Below are 23,316 nucleotides of genomic sequence, written 5' to 3' on the forward strand. Positions count from 1 at the left end.
GCTTAAATAGTTCTTTGACCTGTGTGACAGAACCTTTAAATTCCAATCACATTTGAATTTCACCCTTGTGTTTTCTTGTTTAATTTTCTTTTTTATTTTATTTATTTTTTCAATTTTATTGTCCTTTTGGTGACCTTCCCACCAGTAGAGGCTACCAGTTAGAACTCATAAGCCCCCTCAATGAGTATGTTAGTGACTGTGGTGGTGTGTGACAAACTTGGGGGCAGTGGGCTGAATGACTTGAGAAGAAGGTGGCTGTAGATGAGATGGGTTGGTGGTGTCGACGTTGAGTAGCTTCAGCGACGAGTTTTCACTGTAGCGGCCCTTGGATTTGAATGATGACGAAGGTGGATGGTTTCAACGGGTGTATTTATTTTTCTTCAACACAGAATGAAGCTCTGTTCGAACACCGTGAAAACTATAAAAATAGAAATAAATACTGTTATAATCATATTAAATCATTTCATAGTTTCACTCAACAATAAAATCAGTGCATTTCAAAGTATCACTTTCAAAGTACAATTCAACAATAAAATAGTTAATTTATAGTTGATATAACTCAGTGAAATAATGCAAATACCAAACGAAAATGTACCATAACCAAATCAAAATACCAGACAAACAAATTAATAGATCCCAAATTAAATCAGAAAGAAAATCCAAACAAAAGAACACTCCTGTACCTCGCTCCGCTATCCAAAGGGTGCTATGGGCTGCATACAAAACCACCTTGGCTTCAGGTAACTCAAACGATCATAGTTGCCCCAAACGTCACAACAGGCACTGTGAACAATATATAAACAAAACAACCTTACTCCAACTGCACATTTAAAGTGCAGGGTTACAGGTTACAAATAGGCCACAGAACGTCAAAGCAAACAAACAAACATTTCGTACCGTGTCGCGTTGATTGATTTAGGAAACACGTTGGTGAGCGGCCGTGCCTCTCTCTACTGTCACTCTGCTCTGACGGTCTCTGAATGGATCTGTCCTGTGAGTAACGCTAGCACGCCTCAGATAAGGCCGGTCAAGTAACAGGAAGTGTCAAAATAAAAAGGTAGCCCAAAATACACAGGAAGTGTCAAAATAAAGGTATCCCAAAATAAGCAAAATAATAATAAATTAACTTCAAACTTAAGAAACAATTGAAGTTAAAAGGACAAGTGTCACAGACACTTACAGATGATATATATATATATACTGCAACTCACTTCAAGGGAAAGGCTCGCTCAACTCGAGGACAGCCTGGAGAAGTTCTTGAATACACTGGGTGCAGATTTCAGATAATCCGTATAAAGAATATACAATCCACACTCTCTGTAGAAGTCTTAGGAGTCTTTTTTAATAATGTTTATGATCCACAGCAGCAGTCTACCAAACTGGCGCGTTTCGGCAAGCAGGCCTTCGTCAGTGTTAGTGGTGAAGGCCTGCGTGCCGAAACGCGTCTGTTTGGTAGACTGCTGCTGCGGATTATATTAAAAAAATCACACCCAGTGTGAAGTGGGTGGTGTGGTCGTCACAGTGGTCATCACAGTGATGGAAGCTCACTCACAAAAAAAAGTGTTTTTTTTAAAGCGCATAGTCCTATTTATAGGTTATTGATTTCATCATGTGTCTCGCTAGCCAATCACAGTGCTGAATAGAGTCAGCCAATAGAGTCAGCCAATCACAGTACAGCTAGGGGTGTACTAATGCTAGGGGTGTACTAATTATGAGCCAATCACAGTACAGCGAAGGGTGTACTAATGAGGTGTCCCAACCCCACTTATAGGGGCGGCTACACCACCCAAAAAGACTCCTAAGACTTCTTTAGAGAGTGCGGATTGTATCTTCTTTATGCTATACATACTGACAATGTGATTATGCTCTTCAGACTGCTGTCTTCCGCCTCCTAGTTGCACTTCAATCTCTGTGATGACGTCGCACACCTGTATGTTGTCAGTATGACGTGGTCGGATAAAGAGTCTTTACAAATAAACCTGACTTGACACACTTTGGTTTTCAGTGTGTAGAAATGGCTTGTACGAGCAATTACCCGTCTAAAGAGAAATTACGGTGTGCCATCTGTCTGGATGTATTCACTGACCCGATTGCCCCTCCGTGTGGCCACAACTACTGTAAAACCTGTATCAAATATAACTGGGATACTAACGATTTGTGTCAGTGTCCACTATGTGCAAAACAATTCGGTAAGAGACAAGAAGTCTCTGTACCAGAGGTCTCTGTAAGTACTTTGATTTCTGAGATGACCGATCAGTTCAGGAAGTCACAGCAGCAACCTGCTGAACCAGTTGGTGTCTTGTGTGACGTTTGTACTACTGACACCAAGCACAGGGCCCTGAAGTCCTGCCTGGTGTGTCTGACCTCCTACTGTGAGACTCACCTGGAGCGTCACCAGACGGTCACAGCCTTAAAACGACACAAACTAATCAACCCTGTAAAGAACCTGGAAGACTTTATATGCAAGAAACATGACAGACCTCTGGAGCTGTTCTGCAAGACCGACCACATGTGTGTTTGCCAGTTTTGCACTGAGTCAGACCACAAGCTACATCACATTGTATCTCTGAAAGAAGAATGTGAAGGAAAGAAGGCTGAGCTGAGAAAGACAGAGGCTGAAGTTCAGCAGATGATCCAGGAGAAAAAACAGAAGATCCAGGAGGTCAAACACTCGGTAGAGCTCAGCAAGAAAGACGTAGACAAAAAGATAGCGGACACATGTATTGAGTTCTTCGCTGCTCTGATGAGCTGTTTTGAAAACCATAAAACAACAGAGAAACAGGCGGAAGGCTTCATTAAAGAGCTGGAAAATGAAATCACGAAGTTGGAGAAGAGAAGCTGTGAGCTGAAGCACCTCTCATTCACTGAAGACCACCTCCACCTCCTTCAAAGGTTCACATCCATCAAAGCCCTTCGACATACCAAGGACGGAACAAAGGTCAATGTCCATCCGTCTTATGAGGGGACTGTGAGGACGGCTGTGGCTCAGCTGGAGAAGACAATCAGTCAAGAGATGGAGAAGCTTTATGATGCCGAACTGAGAAGCATCCAGAAACATGCGGTGAATGTAACTCTGGATCCTGACACGGCACACTGTGAACTCATCCTGTCTAAAGATGGAAAACAAGTGAATGATGGAGGCACAGAGAACAATCTGCCAGATAACACAGAGAGATTCTCTCGATGTACCTTTGTCTTAGGAAAACAAGGAGTCTCCTCAGGAAGATTTTACTATGAGGTTCAGGTTAAAGGGAAGGATAGGTGGCATCTAGGCGTGGCCAGACAGTCCATCAACAGGAAGGGAGACGTCACACTCAACCCCAGCAACGGTTACTGGACCATGTCATTGAGGGATGAACACGTGTACTGGGCTGGTACCGACCCTCCTGTCCTCCCTGTGAGAGAGAAGCTCCAGAAAGTGGGAGTGTTTGTGGATTATGAGGAGGGTCTGGTCTCCTTTTACGATGTGGACACCAGAGATCATATCTACTCCTTCACTGGCTGTACTTTCACTGAGAAACTATATCCATTCTTCTGCCCTGGTGTTAATGATCATGGTCAAAACTCTGCTCCTCTGATCATCTCTCCTGTCAATCACACACAGTCTAATAGGCCTATAGGGGTGCAACTTAATCAAACTAATCGATTTAATCAATTATAAAAACAAAAATAAAAAACAATAATTTAATCAAATAATCGATTAATAATCCATCCATATTTTTGGCTTGTCATTATAGGCAAAAAGTAAACAAGTGAAAAATTCACAAAAAGTAAAAATATTTGCACAACATTGTTGTGTGACAAAGTGTAATCGATTCGTTGATATATTAAAAAATAAATAAAAAAGGTGCTTCTCGATTATTCAAAAAAGTAATCGATAGAATAATCGCTATGTAAATAATCAATAGTTGCAGCCTTAGTCGAATACTCAGCCTTACATGAAAAGAGTCATTTTCAAGTGTTATGGCCTCTCATGCTGATGCTATAGGAGGCTGTGGAGGGCAGGGATTCAAGAGTCCCGAGTTGGTGTTGGCTAGACCGCACTCTCGCGTTGCATCTTCACATGGCCTCTCAGGTAGAACTGAGGCTCAGGGCAGCAAAATAAAGTCTCACAACATTTTTTGTATGGCCAGGTCCTAAAGTGTGACTTGTGAAACAGTGTGAAAAGAGGCCCCCACACTAGCGCTGTTTCCTAAACTATTAACACAATATTTAAAATGTTTGATGTTTAAGTAATGTTGTTCCTGAGAACTACATACAGCCAACCAGCTGAAGAAATCACAGATTGAGGCTTTAACCTTTGCTTTTATGAAATGTCCGAGACTAGATTTTATTGAACTAGAGGTCCGGGCGCCCTATGGGCGCCCTGCCCCCCTAGCCGCGCACGGGGCTCTATAGTGAGGGCCCGCGTATTTTGGGGTAAAAAAATTGTGGGATAAAAAAATTAATAAAAAAAAAAACATCAGGGGGTGGGAGTCTTGGGAGCCGCACGAAACATTGCGGACCCCTTAGGAGCCCATATTAATACGTATATTATTTATATAGATCCACCGTCTTGCTCCCTCTGGCTTTTGTTTTTTCATGAACCTGCTTGCTTGTTGCTGTTGCTTGTTTTTCTCCAACCTGGCAATCCTGACTGAGTGGCGAGCCGGTAATGTTTGAGGCTGCGTTTAGACGCTGGCGCGGGTAATAATGTATTGTTTGGGATGTGCATGGCACGAAAAGGATAAACTGAAATGTCTGAAACATAAAATAGCTGATCTACAAGCTCACACAACTCACTGGCTGTCCCTGCTGAGCTGAACCATCTTTGATGACCATACGTGTGTCAGTGCGCGTATCTGTGCATTTTTTATAGAAGAAAAATGCACATACAGTATATCTTACATACAGTATCTGTCAAAATGATCAAACATAAAAAAAAGCTTGAGATCTTATTTCCATTGTGGTCCTTTAAAATGGTATTTGACTTTGAAACTTCTAAAGTCATTTAACATCTACTCAGGCTTTTGTGTAAGCTATCAAGATGTTCCACCTACTCTTCATTTCCTGATCGTCTAGTATTTCTATTTGCCCTTTTTAGAAGCTTGCAGCTTACACAAAAAAGCACAGGTCATTGCACATTTGAACCACACCGGGTGGTCTTCATAGACAATTATTTTCCCCTACAAATAATAATACCAAAAATAGCACATCTACAAGCTCACAATGCGACACATTGTGCGCTTGTAGATCGAATACAAGTGTATCTTGAGATTCTGACTTGCCCGATGTTTCGCTTTGGGCACAAAAACACCTAACCCTGTGTCCATCTGAGAAGAGGTATCCTGCCCCTGGCAATAAAGGTACCCAAGTAAGAAAGGTTGAGTGTAATTGGTCTGTGATCTGGGAGATGCGTTTAGTTTTATTGTAGGCTACTTTACAATATAACCTGCACGCACCTGTGTAAAAGAATGCAGAACACAAATCTGAATCTGAATTAGTTTTTGGTTGTTGAGTGGCAGAGTATGGGCTGATTTAATTTCTAAATGAGATCAGTTTATTTGATGCATGTCAACTTTTAAGTCGTAACAGAATTGTAATCTGTGCGACCTCAAAATATAATTGGAAGCACTTGTTGTGAGTGCACATACTGTAATGGTTGCAGTGTATATAGTATCTTAGATATTGATCAGAATTGACCCTCATCTGAAAAGATTTTAGACATGGTTTCATTTATTCCAGCTAAATGTCAATACTGTTTTGCACTATTGTTGTGTTGAACATATTTTCCAGTATAACGCTATGATAGTCGGTTTCAGAATATATCAACAGTCTGCAGGGAAGTGCAAATGAATTAGTATAGAAGCAATATGGATGGGGTGCGTTCTATAGTCCTCGTTCATATTTCTTGCTCTCCCTCGTGCACCGGGGCGTAAACGTAAGCACCGTCGTCCTCCTCGTAGATGACAGCCACCGTGTCCCCTGTGTCTGACCCCGCCGTACTCGCCTGGATGTAAGCCTGGTGCAGGACAGACGACAACAGAACACGTAGTCGTACCATTTCACTTCAAACGCTTGTCAGATCTGACGCGACAACATGTGAAACATTACAGAGGTCGATCTGCACACTGCCATCTCATCCTGTCTAAGGGTGGTTATTATTACGCATTAGTTCACTTTTTTGACGACACATTGGCAATTGGCCAATTATGCAGCCAATACTTTCACATGTCTCTATTTTGGGCAACGATTTCACCTTTTGAAAACCTTTTAGTCAACTAAATCTACAGTTGATTTAGTCGACTCAAGTTTATTGTGGTTGGCCTTGATGGTGTCATAATGCCTGATTTATAACTGTGTGCCGAAAATAGCCGATCTACAAGCTTGTGCAGATCGGATAATCTACAAGCTTGTGCAGATCGGATAGATTTTCGGAGCGTGACACCCACAAGCAGCCAAACATAAAATGACTTGTCTTAGTTCTACTGGATCTCTTCACTGTAGTCCCTCTCTAGCATTTTAGTCTAGTTTTTATTTGTTGACTAAATTATAAGTATATTTAGTCATAGTTTTAGTCATCATACTGTGGGTTATTTCTTATTTCGTTTTTAGGACATTTCCGTCAGTGAAAAAAAGGTAGTCAACAGACATTTATCGTCATAGTTTTAGCCGACAAAATTAACCCATTCAATTAGGGAACACATCTGTGTCATTTTAGATTTCTTTGGCTATTCAAAAATAGCAGATATACAAGCTCATAGCGTGGCACCGAGTGCCTCACAATGAGCTTGTAGATCTGCATTTTTTTTTGCAAAACTGAATATATATTTTTTAAAGCAGGCATTTGTAACTGTCAAATGTCTTCATTTTTCTGAAAAAAACTATTGTTGCTCTAGCAGTGGTTCTCAAACTTTTTCTTGTCAAGGACCCCCAAAATTATGTTTTTGGATGCCGATACCCATCAAAATATGTTGTTCCAGGGACCCCCCCCCCCCCCCCCAAAGATTTGAGTAAAAATGTTGTTTAAAAAAAAAAATATATATATATATATATATATTCAAAGATTTGCACAAATGTTCAAGATTTTTCAAAAGCTCGTAGCACGGCACAGAGTGTAGATCTGCTATTTTTGAATAGCCAAAGTATAAAAATAATGGTTATAGATATAACATCTAAAATGACACAGATGCGTTCCACGATTGAATGGTTTAACATGTGTTGCCGTTTCCTCACCCTCTCTAGCAGCTGCAGTCTCTCCTGGGTTGAGCAGGTTGCCGTGTCTCAGCTGGTTCACGGTGTTCTCCAGACCCAGCAGCTTCTCCAGGCGACGTCGATGACGCTGCTGCAGAACCTTCACCTTCTTCTGCAGCTCGGTTGCGATGGCCTCCAGCTGCTCCTTGCTCAAACTGTTCTTGTGGTACTGTAGCTGTGAGGAGAAGGAAGAACATAATATCGTTGCTGTCAGGCAGAAACCTCCTATCTCCATTTTTGCGTTTTTTTTCCCGTAAATTAACGCCCTACGTGATCATACTACAGCGTCACACAAAAGCGTCAAGAGTACAAGATCCGCAAGCTTGAAACTTTTTAGCTTGTAGATCTGCTACTTTTGAATTTGAATCCTGAAAAGTCACAGTTTTGGACGTGTGAGGTTTCCCCCCGACAGAGACGATATATTACTCTGTGAAGCATAGTAGGTCACGGCAACGCAACTTCTATCACCCCATGTTATGACGCATCCCTTCAGCTGTAGCCACTTAAAACCTATATACCTTGTTCTACCTCAGGCCTCCCAGGGGTCTGTATTTGACCCCCTCTTTTTCCCCCCCTCTACACAAAATCTCTTTGCTGAAAATAGGCGATCTTCAAACTCAAGTGTTGCAACATGGCGCCACGTTTCGACATGACCATAAGCAATGAAACCCTTTTTAAATCAACAAATGTATACGTTATATCGTGTGTCAAAATATTGTATTTCTATAGTAAGTAAATAAGAGGGATAATGAATAGAGAGTCTGCCATGATTGCGGCTGATTACATTAATTTCTGTATAATGACAGTTCACTGTTCATTATCATTATTATTGATAGGTAGTGCTATCACACTCACCAATGCTCCTCCAGTTGGTTTTCCTGCTGCTCTGTGCTGCCCTCTTCAGGGGCGTCCCGCTCTCCCTCTGTGTCCAGTGTCTCCATGGTGAGAACCAGTGCAGACGAGGAGGGCGGTGTGTGTTTGGACACTATGGGGACGGTGGACACAATGGGCTTGTAGCTCAGGGCAGACGACAGTACCGTCTCAGGGGAGATGGCGCACGGCGGCATGAACGGTGGCGCACAAGGTAAGACGTTGGGGATCGTCTCAAAGTACGCGATGACCTGAGCTCCGTGGTCAACGCTGGGTAGGACGGACAGCTCCTGCATGTCTGGAGTTACGTTCTCCACACACAGAGCGGTCTGAGTGTCCACGGCGTGGCCCGTCAGCGAGTCGCTCGCCACCAGGCCTCGGTGCTGAGCTAGAATGGCGGCGGTGATCCCACTCAACAAATCATCTTCTCCTTCAGCAGCAGCACATTGTGATACAACAACCACCGCTGTGTTCTCTCCTCCGTCAAGACCAGTTACATCCTCCACTGTTTGGAGTAAGGTCACAGGGAAATCCATTCCCGTGTCAAATCCATCCACCGATGTTGGTGGGTGCAGGTCAGTCCTCAGGAAGTCAACGGTGTCCCTGATGTCACTTGATTCCACAGTGCTGCTGCTGCCCAGCGGTGCAGTAACAGCCACTGGCTGTGTCCCATTGTCAGCCATGAGTGTCCTTGGTTTAACGTTGCATCTGAGCCGCTTGGCTTTCTTCTCACTTTGATCAATGCTCTTACCTTTCTAGAAATGAGGATAAACACGCTTATTATATTGACAGTGAAATATACCAAGACTATATAGCCAAGACTAGTGGAAGCTGCCACGGTCAACATTGGGCTTGTTCCTTTCAAACCAATTGTTTAAAGAATTTAGGAGTGAAATTTCACAACACAGTACATTTTTCATTCTCTCGTCTTACCTCAGGGCCCTTGAACACTGTAGGTACGGCGTCATTCTCAAGGTAGCGGATTCCCCAACGTACTTTGTATTGCAAATGTATTGGTGTCGGGAGGGAGTCCAGTCTTCACGACCCATGTTTTTCAGCCATTGTTGTAACCTGTCTGGTTCATGTAGAGGGAATCTACAACACAGTGGAGATCACACTTAGTTAGAGAGGGGATGACATCAAACAGGAAGATGCAGTGTATGGAATAAAGCTAAATAGAATCTCATGACTGAAGGTTTATTGATGATGTTTAGGTATTATCATTCTAAACTTATGTTTCTGCTGTTCTACATACAGCCAACCAGTTGAAGAAATTGCCAGATTTGACGCATTAACCTTTGCTTTTATGACATTTCTGAGACCATGCATGTTTATGGAAGATGCTTCTAAACATGTATTCTATTGCTAGTTCGATCACTTCAAATACTCTTTAATCTCAAAATAACTAATAACCTAAACTGCAACGTGTTGTGAGCTTATAGGTCGGCTATTTTTGGTGTGCGACATACTTCCATAGAAGCCATGCTGACAATCAGTAATTGATGAGGCAGGAGGAGTCAGAGACAATATTCAGGTGTTGATAGTTATGCTGTACATACAGTACATGATATCATGGGGAGAAGTGCAATAACACTCAGGTCGGTGGTACGGTAGTTCTGCCAACGAACACAGGGACCAGACCATAGTTATATTAGCTGCTACTACAAGGACAGGCTGAACCATAACAAGACAGGCTGTATCGAAACAATAGGCCTAGCGGAGACATCTTGGATCCTACAAGCTACAGAATAATAGTGTGAAGGTTAAAGGGATAGTTCACCAAAAAAAAATTCCTATCGATTAGTCACCCCATGGAGGCTTGAATTAGTGGATATTTTTTAGTTTTTGTCGCATTCCTAAGCCAATAATTTGGTGACCAGCGGACCGGTATAGGCAGCAGTTCCGGTAGGAGACACAAAGGAGACTCTTTGTGTCTCCTACCCGGAACCGCTGCTGGTCATCAAATTATTGGCTTAGGAATGCGACAAAAACATATCCATGGATTCAAGTCTCCATGGGGTGACTAATCATTAGAAAAAAAGTCATTTTGGGGGTGAACTATCCCTTTAAATATAAACAACCATAAAAACAATATAATACAATTCTACCACAATTGACCCAGCCCTAGAATGGCTATCAATACTACATCATACATGCCTATATTCCATATACAGCCATAGAACACTCAATGCTATTTCATGGAGATTCACCTCTGATGCATTCTAGTTCATCACACCCTGTGAGTCAGCTCACTTTCAATACCTTTTTAAAGTTCTTGCAGGAAACAAATGTTTAATAAACTATCTCCACTTTTCCATGAGTTTCACATGGGCCACATTCTCTGTGCACGACTGGACGGCATTCACAGCAGCACTTTACACTTCCTTCAGCGAGCACATAGGTATTATGTGGCCCACAAATTAACAGGTGCGATTACAATTACCTCGCACTAACCACACCGTTCAAAGGGATTTGATATTTATCAGCCTAGGGTTAGTCAAATAGCCTGGCACTGGCCACACTGATCACAACCAACGTGATCAGTCTGGCCAGTGCCAGGCTAAAATAACTAGGCTACATTGTAATTATTATAAGTATTATTATTATTATTACTAGTAGTAGTAGTAGTAGTAGTAGTAGTAAGTAGTAGTAAGTAGTAAGTAGTAGTAGTAGTAGTAGTAGTAGTAGTAGTAGTAGTAGTCTAGTCTCATTATTATCATTATTTTGAATGAGCATTTAGAAAACTGCTGATTTTGTGTTTATTCTTTGAAAAGGTGAATTCACTTTTTTGAAATGTCTTGGCATGGTGAAGACATTGTGTTTTTTGTTTGTCCACCTGTGTTTATAAGCTTCATAGAAATGTTTATACATAAACATGAACTGCACCAAAAAACAACTTGGCACCTATTGATTGATTTTTACACTGCTAACACACTGCATGCATGTCACCAGTGGTGGTAAAAGTACTCCAATGTTTTACTTAAGTAAAAGTATCAATACTGCAATGTACAGCTACTCTGTTACAAGTAAAAGTCTGGAATTCAAAATGTGCTTGAGTAAATACAAAAGTATTGGCATCAAAATGTACTTAAAGTACCAAAAGTAAAAGTACTCGTTATGCAGAATGTCCCGTTTCACAAGTTTTCAAATGTATATACATCTTTTGAAAATAGCAGATCTACAAGCTCACAATGCATCGCACCGGGACACATTGTGAGCTTGTAGATCCGTTATTTTCAAATGGCTGAAATGTATATAGGGCTGAAGTGGGTTGGGCTGAATGTTTTGTAATAGTAATCAAAATCCAGAAAGTAACTAAAGTTGTCAAATAATTGTAGTGGAGTAAAAGAACAATATTGTAGTGGAGTAGAAGTAAAAGCACAGAAATTTGGAAATATTCCAGTAAAATAAAAATACCACAAAATTGTACTTAAGTATAGTACTTGAGTAAATGTACTTAGTTACTTTACACCACTGCAAGTCACCATCTTTGTTGTCAGAAAAAAAACATTGCATCTGCAGCACTGTCCTATTAGACCCATTTGCAGGTTGTTGATCCCATATATCTATGGTTGATCCGGTCTGGGTCTAGGGCGGATACGGAAACCTTTCTTACACGTGTGTACGCGTGCCAAATGACCGGATAACGTATGCAGGCTGTAGACCGGATCCCACCAGTTGATCACAATAGACCCTTATTTTTAACTCTACGCAATAGACACCATACTGAATTCCAACCTGGTGACGCCAGGTGAACGCTGCCCTCTAGTGGACGTACTGTTTATCGTCGTCACGACAGTGGCCGTTAGTACATCGCTACAAACGGACCACCGAACGCATTTATTTTAGTGCGAGAACAGAGTACTAATAAGCACGTCAACCTTGATATAAGCAGCTGTAAATCACGTCCAAAGTCAGCCCTGAAACATGAATGTCATGGATGAACTTCAACATAGTGTTTGCACTTTCTCTCTTCTCGGCCGTACATCTATATACACGTTCAGATTTCAAATATAAAGTGCTTAACTCATGGCCACGGATGTTACATTTATGTACGGGTCCTCAAAAATACCCGTATATTCCGTATTGTTCAATAAAAAGCATTTTCATCCGATCGGTGGTTATTTTCTACGACTTTCCTCCATAATGCTTTCAACTACGCGACCCTATCGGTTGGGAGGTATATTGCACTCTGATACATTATAACTATGAGAAAATGGCCAACGATCGGATTAAAATGCTTTTTATTGAACAATACAGAAGATACAGGTACTTCTGAGGGCCCGTACATAATTGTAACATCCGTAGCCATGAGGTCAGCACTTTATATTAGAAATATGAACGTTTAGGTAGATGTACAGACCAAAAAAAGAGAAAGTGCAAACACTATGTTGAAGTTCAGCCATGACGGTCATGACAGATGACCGTCTTGGATCCATGGCTAGTGCACACTGTGTGTTCATACTTACTTGTAGAAGCTTTTCCTCTCATTATTGTTGTTGTTGTTGTTTGCTGAGTCATTGTTACAGTAGGAAACGCAACAATGCTTCGGCATGTCGTCCTGTCTGTCGTCTAGTGGCATCAGAACCAGAACAGACAGTTCTGACAGTCATTCTTTCAACGATGAGCGTCAATTCAATGTTGCCAGATTTTGCCAGAGAATTAAGCAGCCAAGTCTATGAATACAAGCCCCAAAGAAGCGACTATTAGGCCACATGAGAACTTTAACCTATGCATCGGCTATTTGGGAAATATCACAAAGCATGTGAGTTGTTGATCTAATATTTTCAAAAACAATCTTTGGAGAAAAAAAAGGGGAAAATTGGAATATTTATTGAAACATTTTAACAAAACAAATCTGGTACGGCCCGTACCGTACGGGGGTCCCGGGTCCTTGCTGACATGAACATGTTTGACAAGCACTGGTTTAAACAACATTAGGAAAACTAGCCCAAATAATCAACTATAGTTTAGAAACAAGCCCAAATAATCAACTACACTTCAGAAACAAGCCCAAATAATCAACTACACTTCAGAAACAAGCCCAAATAATCAACTACACTTCAGAAACAAACAAGCGCCCCCTCCCCCCCATACAGAAAAACAAGCCCAAAGTCGCTTATAATAAGCAGACATGGCAACGCTGATGATCAGCTGTTTTGTCATTTGAAAACATTGGGTACATTTTAAAACATTGGGTACATTTTTGCCTTTATCTACCAATTGGCAGGGTTAGGATTTAAGACTTATGACTGGAATGCCTGCATATAGCAGTGATGTAAAGTAACTTATTTTTTTTACTTTACTGGAGTATTTCCAATTGTCTGTACTTTTACTTCTACTCCACTACATATCAGAGGCACATATTGTACTTTTTACTCCATTATTTGAAAACTTTTTGATTTTGATTATTACAAAACATACATTACTACATTTCAGCCATTTGAAAATGGCAGATCTACAAGCTCACAATGCGTCACGATGCAACACAGCAATGTGAGCTTGATTTTTATACATTTGAAAACTTGTGAAACGGGACATTCCGCATAATGAGTAGCCTACTTTCTACTTTTGGTACTTTAAGTACATTTAGAATTCCGGACTTTTAGTACATTTTGAAGTATTTCTAAATTGCAGTATTGATTGATACTTAAATAAAGAATGCGAGTACCTTTTCCACCACTGGTGTTTTCAGGACCATAGACAGCACCCCACTTTACCCAGACAAAAGAAGCCTGTGTGTAGTAGGCTAATTTTCCAATCAAATTAAATTAGATTGGCTACTATACACAATCCAGTAGGCTACAAGTTATAACATTACACAATAATAATGAAATAACATGGCAAAAATTCGCAAAATAGATTTAGTATAGAGGGGGGGGGAAAGGAGGTGACAAACTTAGGTATTAGACCCCTGGGCTCTGGTCAACATATGGGTTTAAAGCTGCACTATGTAACTTTCCTCTTGATTTGAACCTGGTTTCCTGCGCAAGTGCTGAACATTTTACCATTGAGCTAAATAGAGTCTGACTGCTTGCTCAGGGGATAAATTGAATCTTGACCTTCAGGTTAAAATTTGGGATCCTGTGTCTAGGTTATTGTATAAGTTATATTGTATTAACATACTCTAGCATACAGATTGGACAAAATTACATTTTATTCATTAAAAAAAAGTTACATAGTGCTGCTTTAAGTAGGCTACTGTGGTTATATTTTGTATGTAGCATTGATTCTACAAACTTAACGCAGATTTGAGCATTGTTGTGCAGCACCGAGGCTGCAGAGGTTGTCCTACCATGTAACAGCATTGTTTCACATTTTACCTTTTCCAAAACTTCCATAGGCGTTCAATTGCTTTCCACTGCATCTGTGTGTTGCCTGGCAACCATGGCTTGGCCCTGAGAATATTTCTATCAATAAATTATTTGCGTTGTTTTGTTTATCTTGTGAAATCTTGTCAAGTAGACGGCAACAAACCGCACAAGGCATTGGGTTTTTACAGTGAATTTAGAGCAGCATGAATATGAATACAGCATTACTGCTGTAATGCATTGCGCGGGAAAAGATGGCGCTTCACCGGCGCGTTTCAATGTTGTAGCACTCCTTTAGCAGCCGCTGCTTCTAAATTTCGCCGATAGTTCTGTCTTCTTTCACTTTCTCCACGCCGTTTGGTGCCCCAAGGTTGGTGCCCTGTGCTTCAGCACCGACAGCCCGTTGGATAAGCCAGGCCTGTGGGTACCCAGAGACAAAACTAGGTATTTAGTCTTATTCTGATCTTGAATGAGCCCTCAGGCCATGGGGACTCTGCATGTGGTGGCCTAATTTAGTTTTTATTTAATTAAGGGTCAGGCTCTGGAACAGTGGCCCAATTTTCCAGAAGGCTCCCCTGACCCTTGGACCCCTGGGCCCAACAGGCCCGTTTCGGGATCCACCAATGATGCTCGTTATCTCATCTCAGAAGAAGCAATGCCATACCATTAGGCATGTAACGATTTATCATAAACCGATCAGAAAACGATTCAAACTGGTGACAATTTAAATCGATTTAATACAAAATTTAACGCGATGCTAAAAGCAGAGGGCACAATTGAGACAAGACAAGAAAATACAGGATCTTTGTAAGAGAATGATAAAGAGTTAGTTTGACCTTATCCCTTTACAGTAGCAAATGACACAGTATTGGTGACCTTATCCCTTTACAGTAGCAAATGACACAGTATTGGTGACCTTATCCCTTTACAGTAGCAAATGACACAGTATTGGTGACCTTATCCCTTTACAGTAGCAAATGACATAGTATTGGTAAAAAAAACAAAAAAAACACTGGATTTGTGTAAGAGAAATAATAATAAATCTGTCATCATTTGTCTGTAAGTTTGTCTGTAAGTTTTGAGTTAAAAAAATCATGACATCGTATCGTGAACATAGTATCGTTGATTTGAATCGTATCGTGAGTTGAGTTAATTGTTACATGCCTACATACTATTACGTTTTGTAACTATTTATATGATTTAAGGTCTACAGAGAAGTGTTGAAATAATGAATTTTATTGTCAAGGATAGGGGTAAATAGGAAATCAAATGTTAAGTGCAAAGACACTCACTTCTCAAACAGAACACATGGGCTGTTTATGAGTTCTACATCAAGCTACCATGATACATTAACACAGAAATAAAGATGTTTAGCAGTTTCTAAATATCACTTGACTAGACTTTATTCAATATTTATTTCCAAACATTTTAACCCCCCAAATATGTACGTACGTACGTACGTACGTACGTGACGATATGAAAATAACATGTCATGATTACTGTGGCAAAAATAATTGCGATTAACGACATTATCGCGATAATCAAAATATGCTTAAAAATTAAAATGCCATTTTGTTAACCACTTGAACCCCCAGCATTCCTATTCTGGGGGGGAACGTTGGCCAAAAATAGCCAATCTACAAACTCACAACGCGTTGCACCGCGTTGTGAGTGTAGTGAAGTAAGAGTGTACAACTGCGCTCTTTACAGGTCCAATTTTTTTTTATCACGATGAACGATAATAACGGTTATCGTCCCATCCCTAACAGTACGTACTTCTACACAATTGTGTGTGTGTGTTTATTGCTTACTAGTGGACTACCAGTGCTTGTCTTACAGCAAAGCTATAGCAGGAGACAGTACATTGTGCGCTAGGAGGCGGGGAGCAGACAGGGTAGCAATGCCTTCCTCTATGGCAGTGGTTCTCAAACTTTTTCCATGTTAAAGACCCCCAAAATGATATGTATTTGGCCATGGACCCCCATTTCAATGTTTTTTGTTCCAGGGACCCCCAGAAGCAAAGATCTGAGTTGGACAAAGATATGCATATTCAAAGATGTGCACAAATGTTTTCACGGTTGTTCAAAAAGAGCAGATCTACAAACTTGTAGCGCTGCACTCTGTGTCATGCTATGAGCTTGTAGATCTGCTATTTTTGAATAGTCAAAGTATAAGATATGGTTAAAGTGGTTGAAATGATTGACGCTGTATTAATACATTTTGCTGGTATCCCCCCCCCCCCAGGTCTCCGTTTTGAGAACCAATGCATCTATGGGAAGGGGAGCAGAGGTGCAAAACATTAGTTGGCCAGCAGTTAAACTAGCCAACTAATAAACTGGCTGAACACGGATTTAAAAAAATGAAAACATGGAAATCGTGGGGTTTTCTTTTTTTCTAGTTCTTCCAAGAGACAAAGGGAAGAAAGAACGTCTAGTCGTTCACTGGGTAGCTCTAAGTCAAGTGGTCCTCAACCTTTTCTGGATCAGGGCCCACTTGAAAATCTCAAAGGTGTTTTCAGCCCACCCATCTGATCACTTAAACACATGTTAAGTGATCAGATCATGGGTGGGCCGTGTGCATTTTCAGAGCATGTTATGATCAATCGATCGAGTTCCGGCTTTAATCAATGGAACTAACATACAGTAGTATACTTTAAGATTCTATTTAGCGTATCACAATGAAAACAAATCTTTCAAGGTTTTAAAGAAAAAAAACATATTTTTTTACAAATGGTAATAGTATTTTGCCAATTATTTGGCAGCCTACTTGCAATATCCCCACGGCCCCAGCCCACTGGTTGAGAACCACTGTTTTAACTTATAATTTCCCCATCTAAACTACACCACAGTGAACTTTGAATTATTTTTTTTAGGTGTAGAGACCAAGAACAAGAGCATGGCTGCGTCTGAAATCACAGGGTGCAGGTCAGATGGGAGGTCATCGTCATCGTTGTCACCTCGTCCCTCCGTCTCCATCGTTCCCCTCTGTGTTAGCGTGTCGGCGTACGCCAAGGGGTCGTCATTCGGAGGAGGCTGTGAAAAGCAAGGAGGAGGGGGTGGGGGGTGAGGTCACACGTCAAGCCTTCAGATTGGAAAACGAAAAAACACACTGACATGATACAGTATGTGCAACTGTGCCATTTTCCCCTTAATACTGTGATGATGACAAATCACCTCAGCTGTGACATGCTTCCCTTTAACCATTATTTTATACTTCGGCTATTCAAAAAATATCAGATATACAAGCTCACAGCTATTTTTTGAAAAATCTTGAAAATGTGTGCAAATCTTTGAATACATGTATTTTTAAAGCGAACATTTGTAACTCAAATCTTTGCTTCTGGGGTCCCTGGAACAAAACATTTTGAGATGGGGGTCCGCGGCCAAATACATATCTAAAAATGTTTTCTAAATCCTAACAGTATGTTGCCATCAGTGGTGCTCTAACTTTTCAATGTCATGGACCCCCAAAATGATATGTATTTGGCCACGGACCCCCATCTAAAAATATGTCGTTCCAAGGACCCCCCAGAAGCAAAAATTTGAGTTAAAAATGTTCGCTATGAGCTTTTTAATAGCCAAAGTATAAGATAATGGTTCAAATCTAAAGTGACATGCTTTCCCGGTCGTAATGGATTAATACTGTGATAATGACAAATCACCTCAACTGTGACATTTTTCCCTTAATACTGTGATAATGACAAATCACCTCATGTCATCTCATGTCATGCTGTTCTTGTGGTAGCTGTAGGAGAATATATTGTGAAACATAGTAGGACACGGAGAACATGTGGCAGCAAAATGCAACTTTTATCACCAAATGCAATTTAGGTTTCAATTTAGGTTTAATTCAAAATGCTGGTCCTGGTGACCATCTGTGACAGTATGAGAGAACATTGACTTGTTTGTAGTGTTGTTTAGTTTTACATTTAACTTCAAGGTATTGTCTATGGAGTTTAACCCATTCAAACCGGGAACGCGTCTGTGTAGCCACTTTATCCATACGTTGGCTATTTTTGAATAGCCAAAGAAATCTCCACACACACACACACACACACACACACACACACACACACACACACACACACACACACACACACACACACACACACACACACACACACACACACACACACACACACACACACACACACACACACACACACACACACACACACACACACACACACACACACGCGAATATGCGAATATACGCAAAATTCGGACACGTTCCGAATAATTAAAAGCCGCTTTTTCGCTTCGCTTTTTCGCTCCATGTAAGCTTGCATTGACTTTATAAGGTTTTTAAAAAAAAAGATTCGCATGAAAAAAATCGCCCCCGGTGTGTAAGGACCTTAAGAGTGCATTCCACTCACCAATGCTCCTCCAGTTGGTTTTCCTGCTGCTCAGTGCTGCCCTCTTCAGGGGCGTCCCGCTCTCCCTCTGTGTCCGGTGTCTCCATGGTGAGGACCAGTGCAGACGAGGAGGGCGGTGTGTGTTTGGACACTATGGGGACGGTGGACACAATGGGCTTGGAGCTCAGGGCAGACGACAGTACCGTCTCTGGGGAGATGGCGCACGGCGCCATGAACGGCGGCGCACAGGGTAAGACGTTGGGGATCGTCTCAAAGTACGCGATGACCTGAGCTCCGTGGTCAACGCTGGGTACGACGGACAGCTCCTGCATGTCCGGAGTTACGTTCTCCACACACTCAGTGTTCACGGCGTGGCCCGTCAGCGAGTCACTCACCTCACGCCATTCTAGCTCACGGTGATGAGCTAGAATGGCGGCGGTGATCCCGCTCAACAAATCATCTTCCCCTTCAGCAGCAGCACATTGTGATACAACAACCACCGCTGTGCTCTCTCCTCCGTCAAGACCAGTTACATCCTCCACTGTTTGGAGTAAGGTCACAGGGAAATCCAGTCCCGTGTCATATCCATCCACCGATGTTGGCGGGTGCAGGTCAGTCCTCAGGAAGTCAACGGTGTCCCTGATGTCACTTGATTCCACAGTGCTGCTGCTGCCCAGCGGTGCAGTGACAGCCACAGGCTGTGTCCCATTGTCAGCCATGGGTGTCCTTGGATTAACGTGGCATCTGAGCCGCTTGGCTTTCTTCTCACTTGGATCAATGCTCTTACGTTTCTAGAAATGAGGATAAACACGCTTATCATATTGAAAGTGAAATATACCAAGACTTTATAGCCAAGACTAGTGGAAGCTGCCACGGTCAACATTGGGCAAATTTTAAACCAATGTTGCATGAATTTAGGAGTGAGATTGCACAATAAAGTACATTTTTCATTCTCTCGTCTTACCTCAGGGGTCTTGAACACTGTAGGTACAGCGTCATTCTCAAGGTAGCGGATTTTTTGTTGTACTCTGAAGCAAGACGGTGTAAAATGTTCATGGCAAATGTATTGGTGTCGGGAGGGAGTCCAGTCTTCACGACCCATGTTTTTCAGCCATTGTTGCAACCTGTCTGGTTCATGTAGAGGGAATCTACAACACAATAGGGATCACCCACTTAGTTAGAGAGGGGATGACATCAACCATGCAGATAGGTTTCAGCTAATTTAAAGAACTGAAATAATGTACAAGAGCATATCGCCGCAAGCGCAAACTAAAGTACCCATCTCTGTTTTTCAACTATTTTATCTTCTTTAATAAATCAATGCTATTGAACACCCTTTTACGTCCGTCTGTGGGTTTTACAAATATTGAGCCAATGGAAAGTATTAATAAGCACTTCTGACTAAACCTCCTAACTCCATTGGATCCTCAAACTGCAACTCCAACTCAGGTATTTTTTCTGTCTGACTTTGTCATTCTAATCAATGAGGCACAAAACAACTATCCCCACATTCACCGGTCAAACAACCTCCTAACTCCACTTGAGCTGTAGTGATGATAATCAATGACACATGCAAGTATCTGACATGACAATGTATAAAGTCACAATATGTCCCATTTCCTGAAAAGATAATATTTTAGGCATGGTTGGTTTCTGCCCGACAGCAGAGACATTCACATTGTGTTCACATTCACAGCTAAATATTGGAGTCTTGCTTGATAATATGACATACTGCCAACAAATGGACAATAACTGGGTTTGGAGATTTCATTGTGGTTCATGAAATGTCTCAGAGTCAATTTGTCCGGTGGCATGTATCTTTTGATGGGGGCTGGTGGTCAAATACTGGCTCAGCTTTGGCCAGCGACAGATGGATGGCAGTTTCTGAAAACATAATTTCGCCATCGAACGCGATCCGATATTGATTGTTAGTAATAGTAATCAAGGATACTGATAAGCAGTGGCGTACGGTATCCAAATCTTCTGTGCTTCTGTGACTGCAGTCCATTGTGTGTGTGTGTGTGTGTGTGTGTGTGTGTGTGTGTGTGTGTGTGTGTGTGTGTGTGTGTGTGTGTGTGTGTGTGTGATAAATGGTTTAGGCTATCGTAAATGTATAACATCAGCTGTGGGGGTGTGTGTGAGTGACAGAGACATAGTGAGCGGGAGTGAGAGGGAGAGTGAAAATACGTTCCCAGGTGAAATTTGTAACTTTGGAACGACTTATTTGACAATATCGGAGTGGCTTTTACAACTGTAACAGGCTTGTTTTTTATAAACAGCCCCAGGCTTTCATCATGCCACTGAGCAAAAGAAAATAAATGCTTCCTATAGTGGAGCTCAGGACTTACCCCTCATCTCTACCCCAAAACAGAGTTGATTGGCTATTAACTCATGGTCCACATTTTTTTTTCAACCAATCCGATAACGCCAAGGGCGGGGCACTGAGCAGAGAATGGTTGGCACTTGGCACTGGCAGCATCAGAGGAGTGCATCATGCATTGCGTCACTTAATTGAACTCATTTAACCACTATAGTATTTTATACTTAAAATATTCAACAAGCTTTGTGATTTACTCGTTGTGAGCTTATATAGATATTCCATTTAAATAGATACATTAAAATGGTTACAAAAATGAGAAAAAAACTGAAAAAGAAAAAAACTGAAAGAGGCTTACTGAATTTCGCCTATAATGCCATGCCCAAAATAGTTCCACCTGGCCTGGGTGAAAGCAGTTACCCAAGGGCATTGAGGCTTAGACCAATTAAGTGGCCCGCCTTTTTAATCCACTGGCAGATCTCAAAGAATGACTCATACATGCTGATGCTGCCATTTCAACACACAACAAGATTGTGTGTCGTTGTTATACAATAAAAACAACATCAAATCTAATATGATTCAACACACTTAAAACACATTCGTTAATCTGTCCTTTGGGACATAATTTGTGATATTGCACGTCCACTTTACATAGACTCACCCACACATAAGTACTTAAAATAATCAGACAACTTGTCTTTGTCTTGTCTCAGAGAACTGGGTCCTCTTCTAAGCGATCCCCTTCACACTCTGCAGTGCAGAGACTGTTGTCTCTCATTGTGAGAGGAATGTACACATTCAATTCAAGTCCATGGCTTTTTTCGAGTAGCCTAATGTTTAGCCCTAGAATGTCTGTGATCTTACATACATTTCAAGTATTCCAAATACACAGTCATAGATCTCTCTCGGTCCCCCACTGTGTAGTGCCTATCTGCGCGGACATAAAAGTGCTCTAAACTCCGTCTGTACTCACCCAATAATTAATTCCTAAGACGTGGAGTCATATTTTGTCCTCTAGTTTCATATCCATGTGAAAGTTCTGCCAGAAAACGTGTGTTTAGTCAAATATCTCCACTTATTCACGAGCTGCACACGGACGACTTCTGTACGACGCGAGGGGCCAGGAATGATTGCAGCACTGAATATACGTAACTTCCTTTAGGACGCACAAATGTTTGGGACACACAATTGACAGGTGCTTGTGATCGGTGCGGGGTAATGAATCATCACCTGCCAATTGTGTGTCCCAAACATTTTGGGACACACCCCCCATAGCACCCCCTACAGCTCATCTTAACTATTGTTGAAAATGTCAGTCACTGACTAACCATAACCAAAGACACCAAATATTGATGCGGTTTATAGGTCAATAGAAGTGGCAGTGTAAAATGTCCTCAAGAAACAATGAAAGGTCGATTAAACTAAACATTTCAAACCAACATGGATTCACTGCATGCAGCAGCCTGTCGAACCCTTCACATTCAGAGTCAAGTATTAGCGCTAAACATAGTGTGTATCGTTCAACACGTGTCACTGTGTCCATACTTACTGGTAGAAGCTTTTACTCTCGTCCTCGTCGTTGTTTGCGGAGTCATTCTTACAGTTAGAAACACAGCAATACTTCATGTCGTCCTGCTGTCAGCCTGTCACCTTCAATTCTTTCTGTAGTCTCGCTCGCGGCAGCAGGTGGTCGCAACTTGTGGCGCAGTTCCAATTGCGTGCGTTTGTTTGTCGTGTGACGCAAAACTCAAGCCCCCAGAACGGGACTCCCTCTTACTGTGGTGTTTCACCCAGGTGGGCGTGGTTATATGCCTAAACCTTTAATGCCTCAAAACCACTCCTACCTGAAACACCAGAGAAAGAGGCTCTCCCTCCCGGCGGAGATTAGTTGAAGCCTCAGATAGCCTGGTGGCAAATTCTGGTATTGCAGGACTTCTGCATTTAAGACGCTACTGCGCATGCTTCAACCGTCTGAAACGCTAGTGCGCTTGCTCTATTGGCTCCAAAATTGGAGCCCATCCAGGAAGTAGAGGTACTTCTGGGTGCTTCATGCGCCAGTGAGCAACTTTCATTGAAATGAATAGGTGGGGTCAGGTCAGTCCGCTCTCTAGATATTATTACTACTCTATGCGCATGCAAATTACATTCGACGGTCACGTTTAAGAACAACGTAGGGTGCGATTTTTGCCTCGTTTTCAGTGGTGGAAGAAATACTCACACATTTTACCATA

At 41.6% G+C, this 23,316-nt stretch overlaps 1 protein-coding gene and 1 pseudogene across 2 annotated transcripts; one reads left to right on the forward strand and one right to left on the reverse strand.

Moving 5' to 3' along the window:
* Window positions 1-2,014: 2,014 nt before the first annotated feature.
* On the forward strand, window positions 2,015-4,105 carry LOC308085982 (zinc-binding protein A33-like; the record flags this gene model as incomplete). Its single annotated transcript, XM_080429299.1, has 3 exons — window positions 2,015-2,579; window positions 2,790-3,589; window positions 4,076-4,105. The coding sequence occupies 3 exons, from the start codon at window positions 2,015-2,017 to the stop codon at window positions 4,103-4,105; spliced, it is 1,395 nt and encodes a 464-aa protein (XP_080285425.1).
* A 1,776-nt stretch (window positions 4,106-5,881) lies between these two features.
* On the reverse strand, window positions 5,882-22,802 carry LOC308085983 (annotated as a pseudogene). Its single transcript, XR_013935079.1, has 9 exons — window positions 22,635-22,802; window positions 19,733-19,916; window positions 18,790-19,559; window positions 18,145-18,158; window positions 9,037-9,098; window positions 8,089-8,858; window positions 7,888-7,903; window positions 7,216-7,408; window positions 5,882-5,989 (listed from the first exon to the last, which is right to left on the reverse strand). The product of XR_013935079.1 is annotated as an uncharacterized misc_RNA (transcript).
* Between the last annotated feature and the right edge of the window lie 514 nt (window positions 22,803-23,316).

This window comes from Gymnoscopelus braueri (assembly GCF_963280865.1).
Source record: "Gymnoscopelus braueri genome assembly, chromosome: 5".
Lineage (NCBI taxonomy): Eukaryota > Metazoa > Chordata > Actinopteri > Myctophiformes > Myctophidae > Gymnoscopelus > Gymnoscopelus braueri.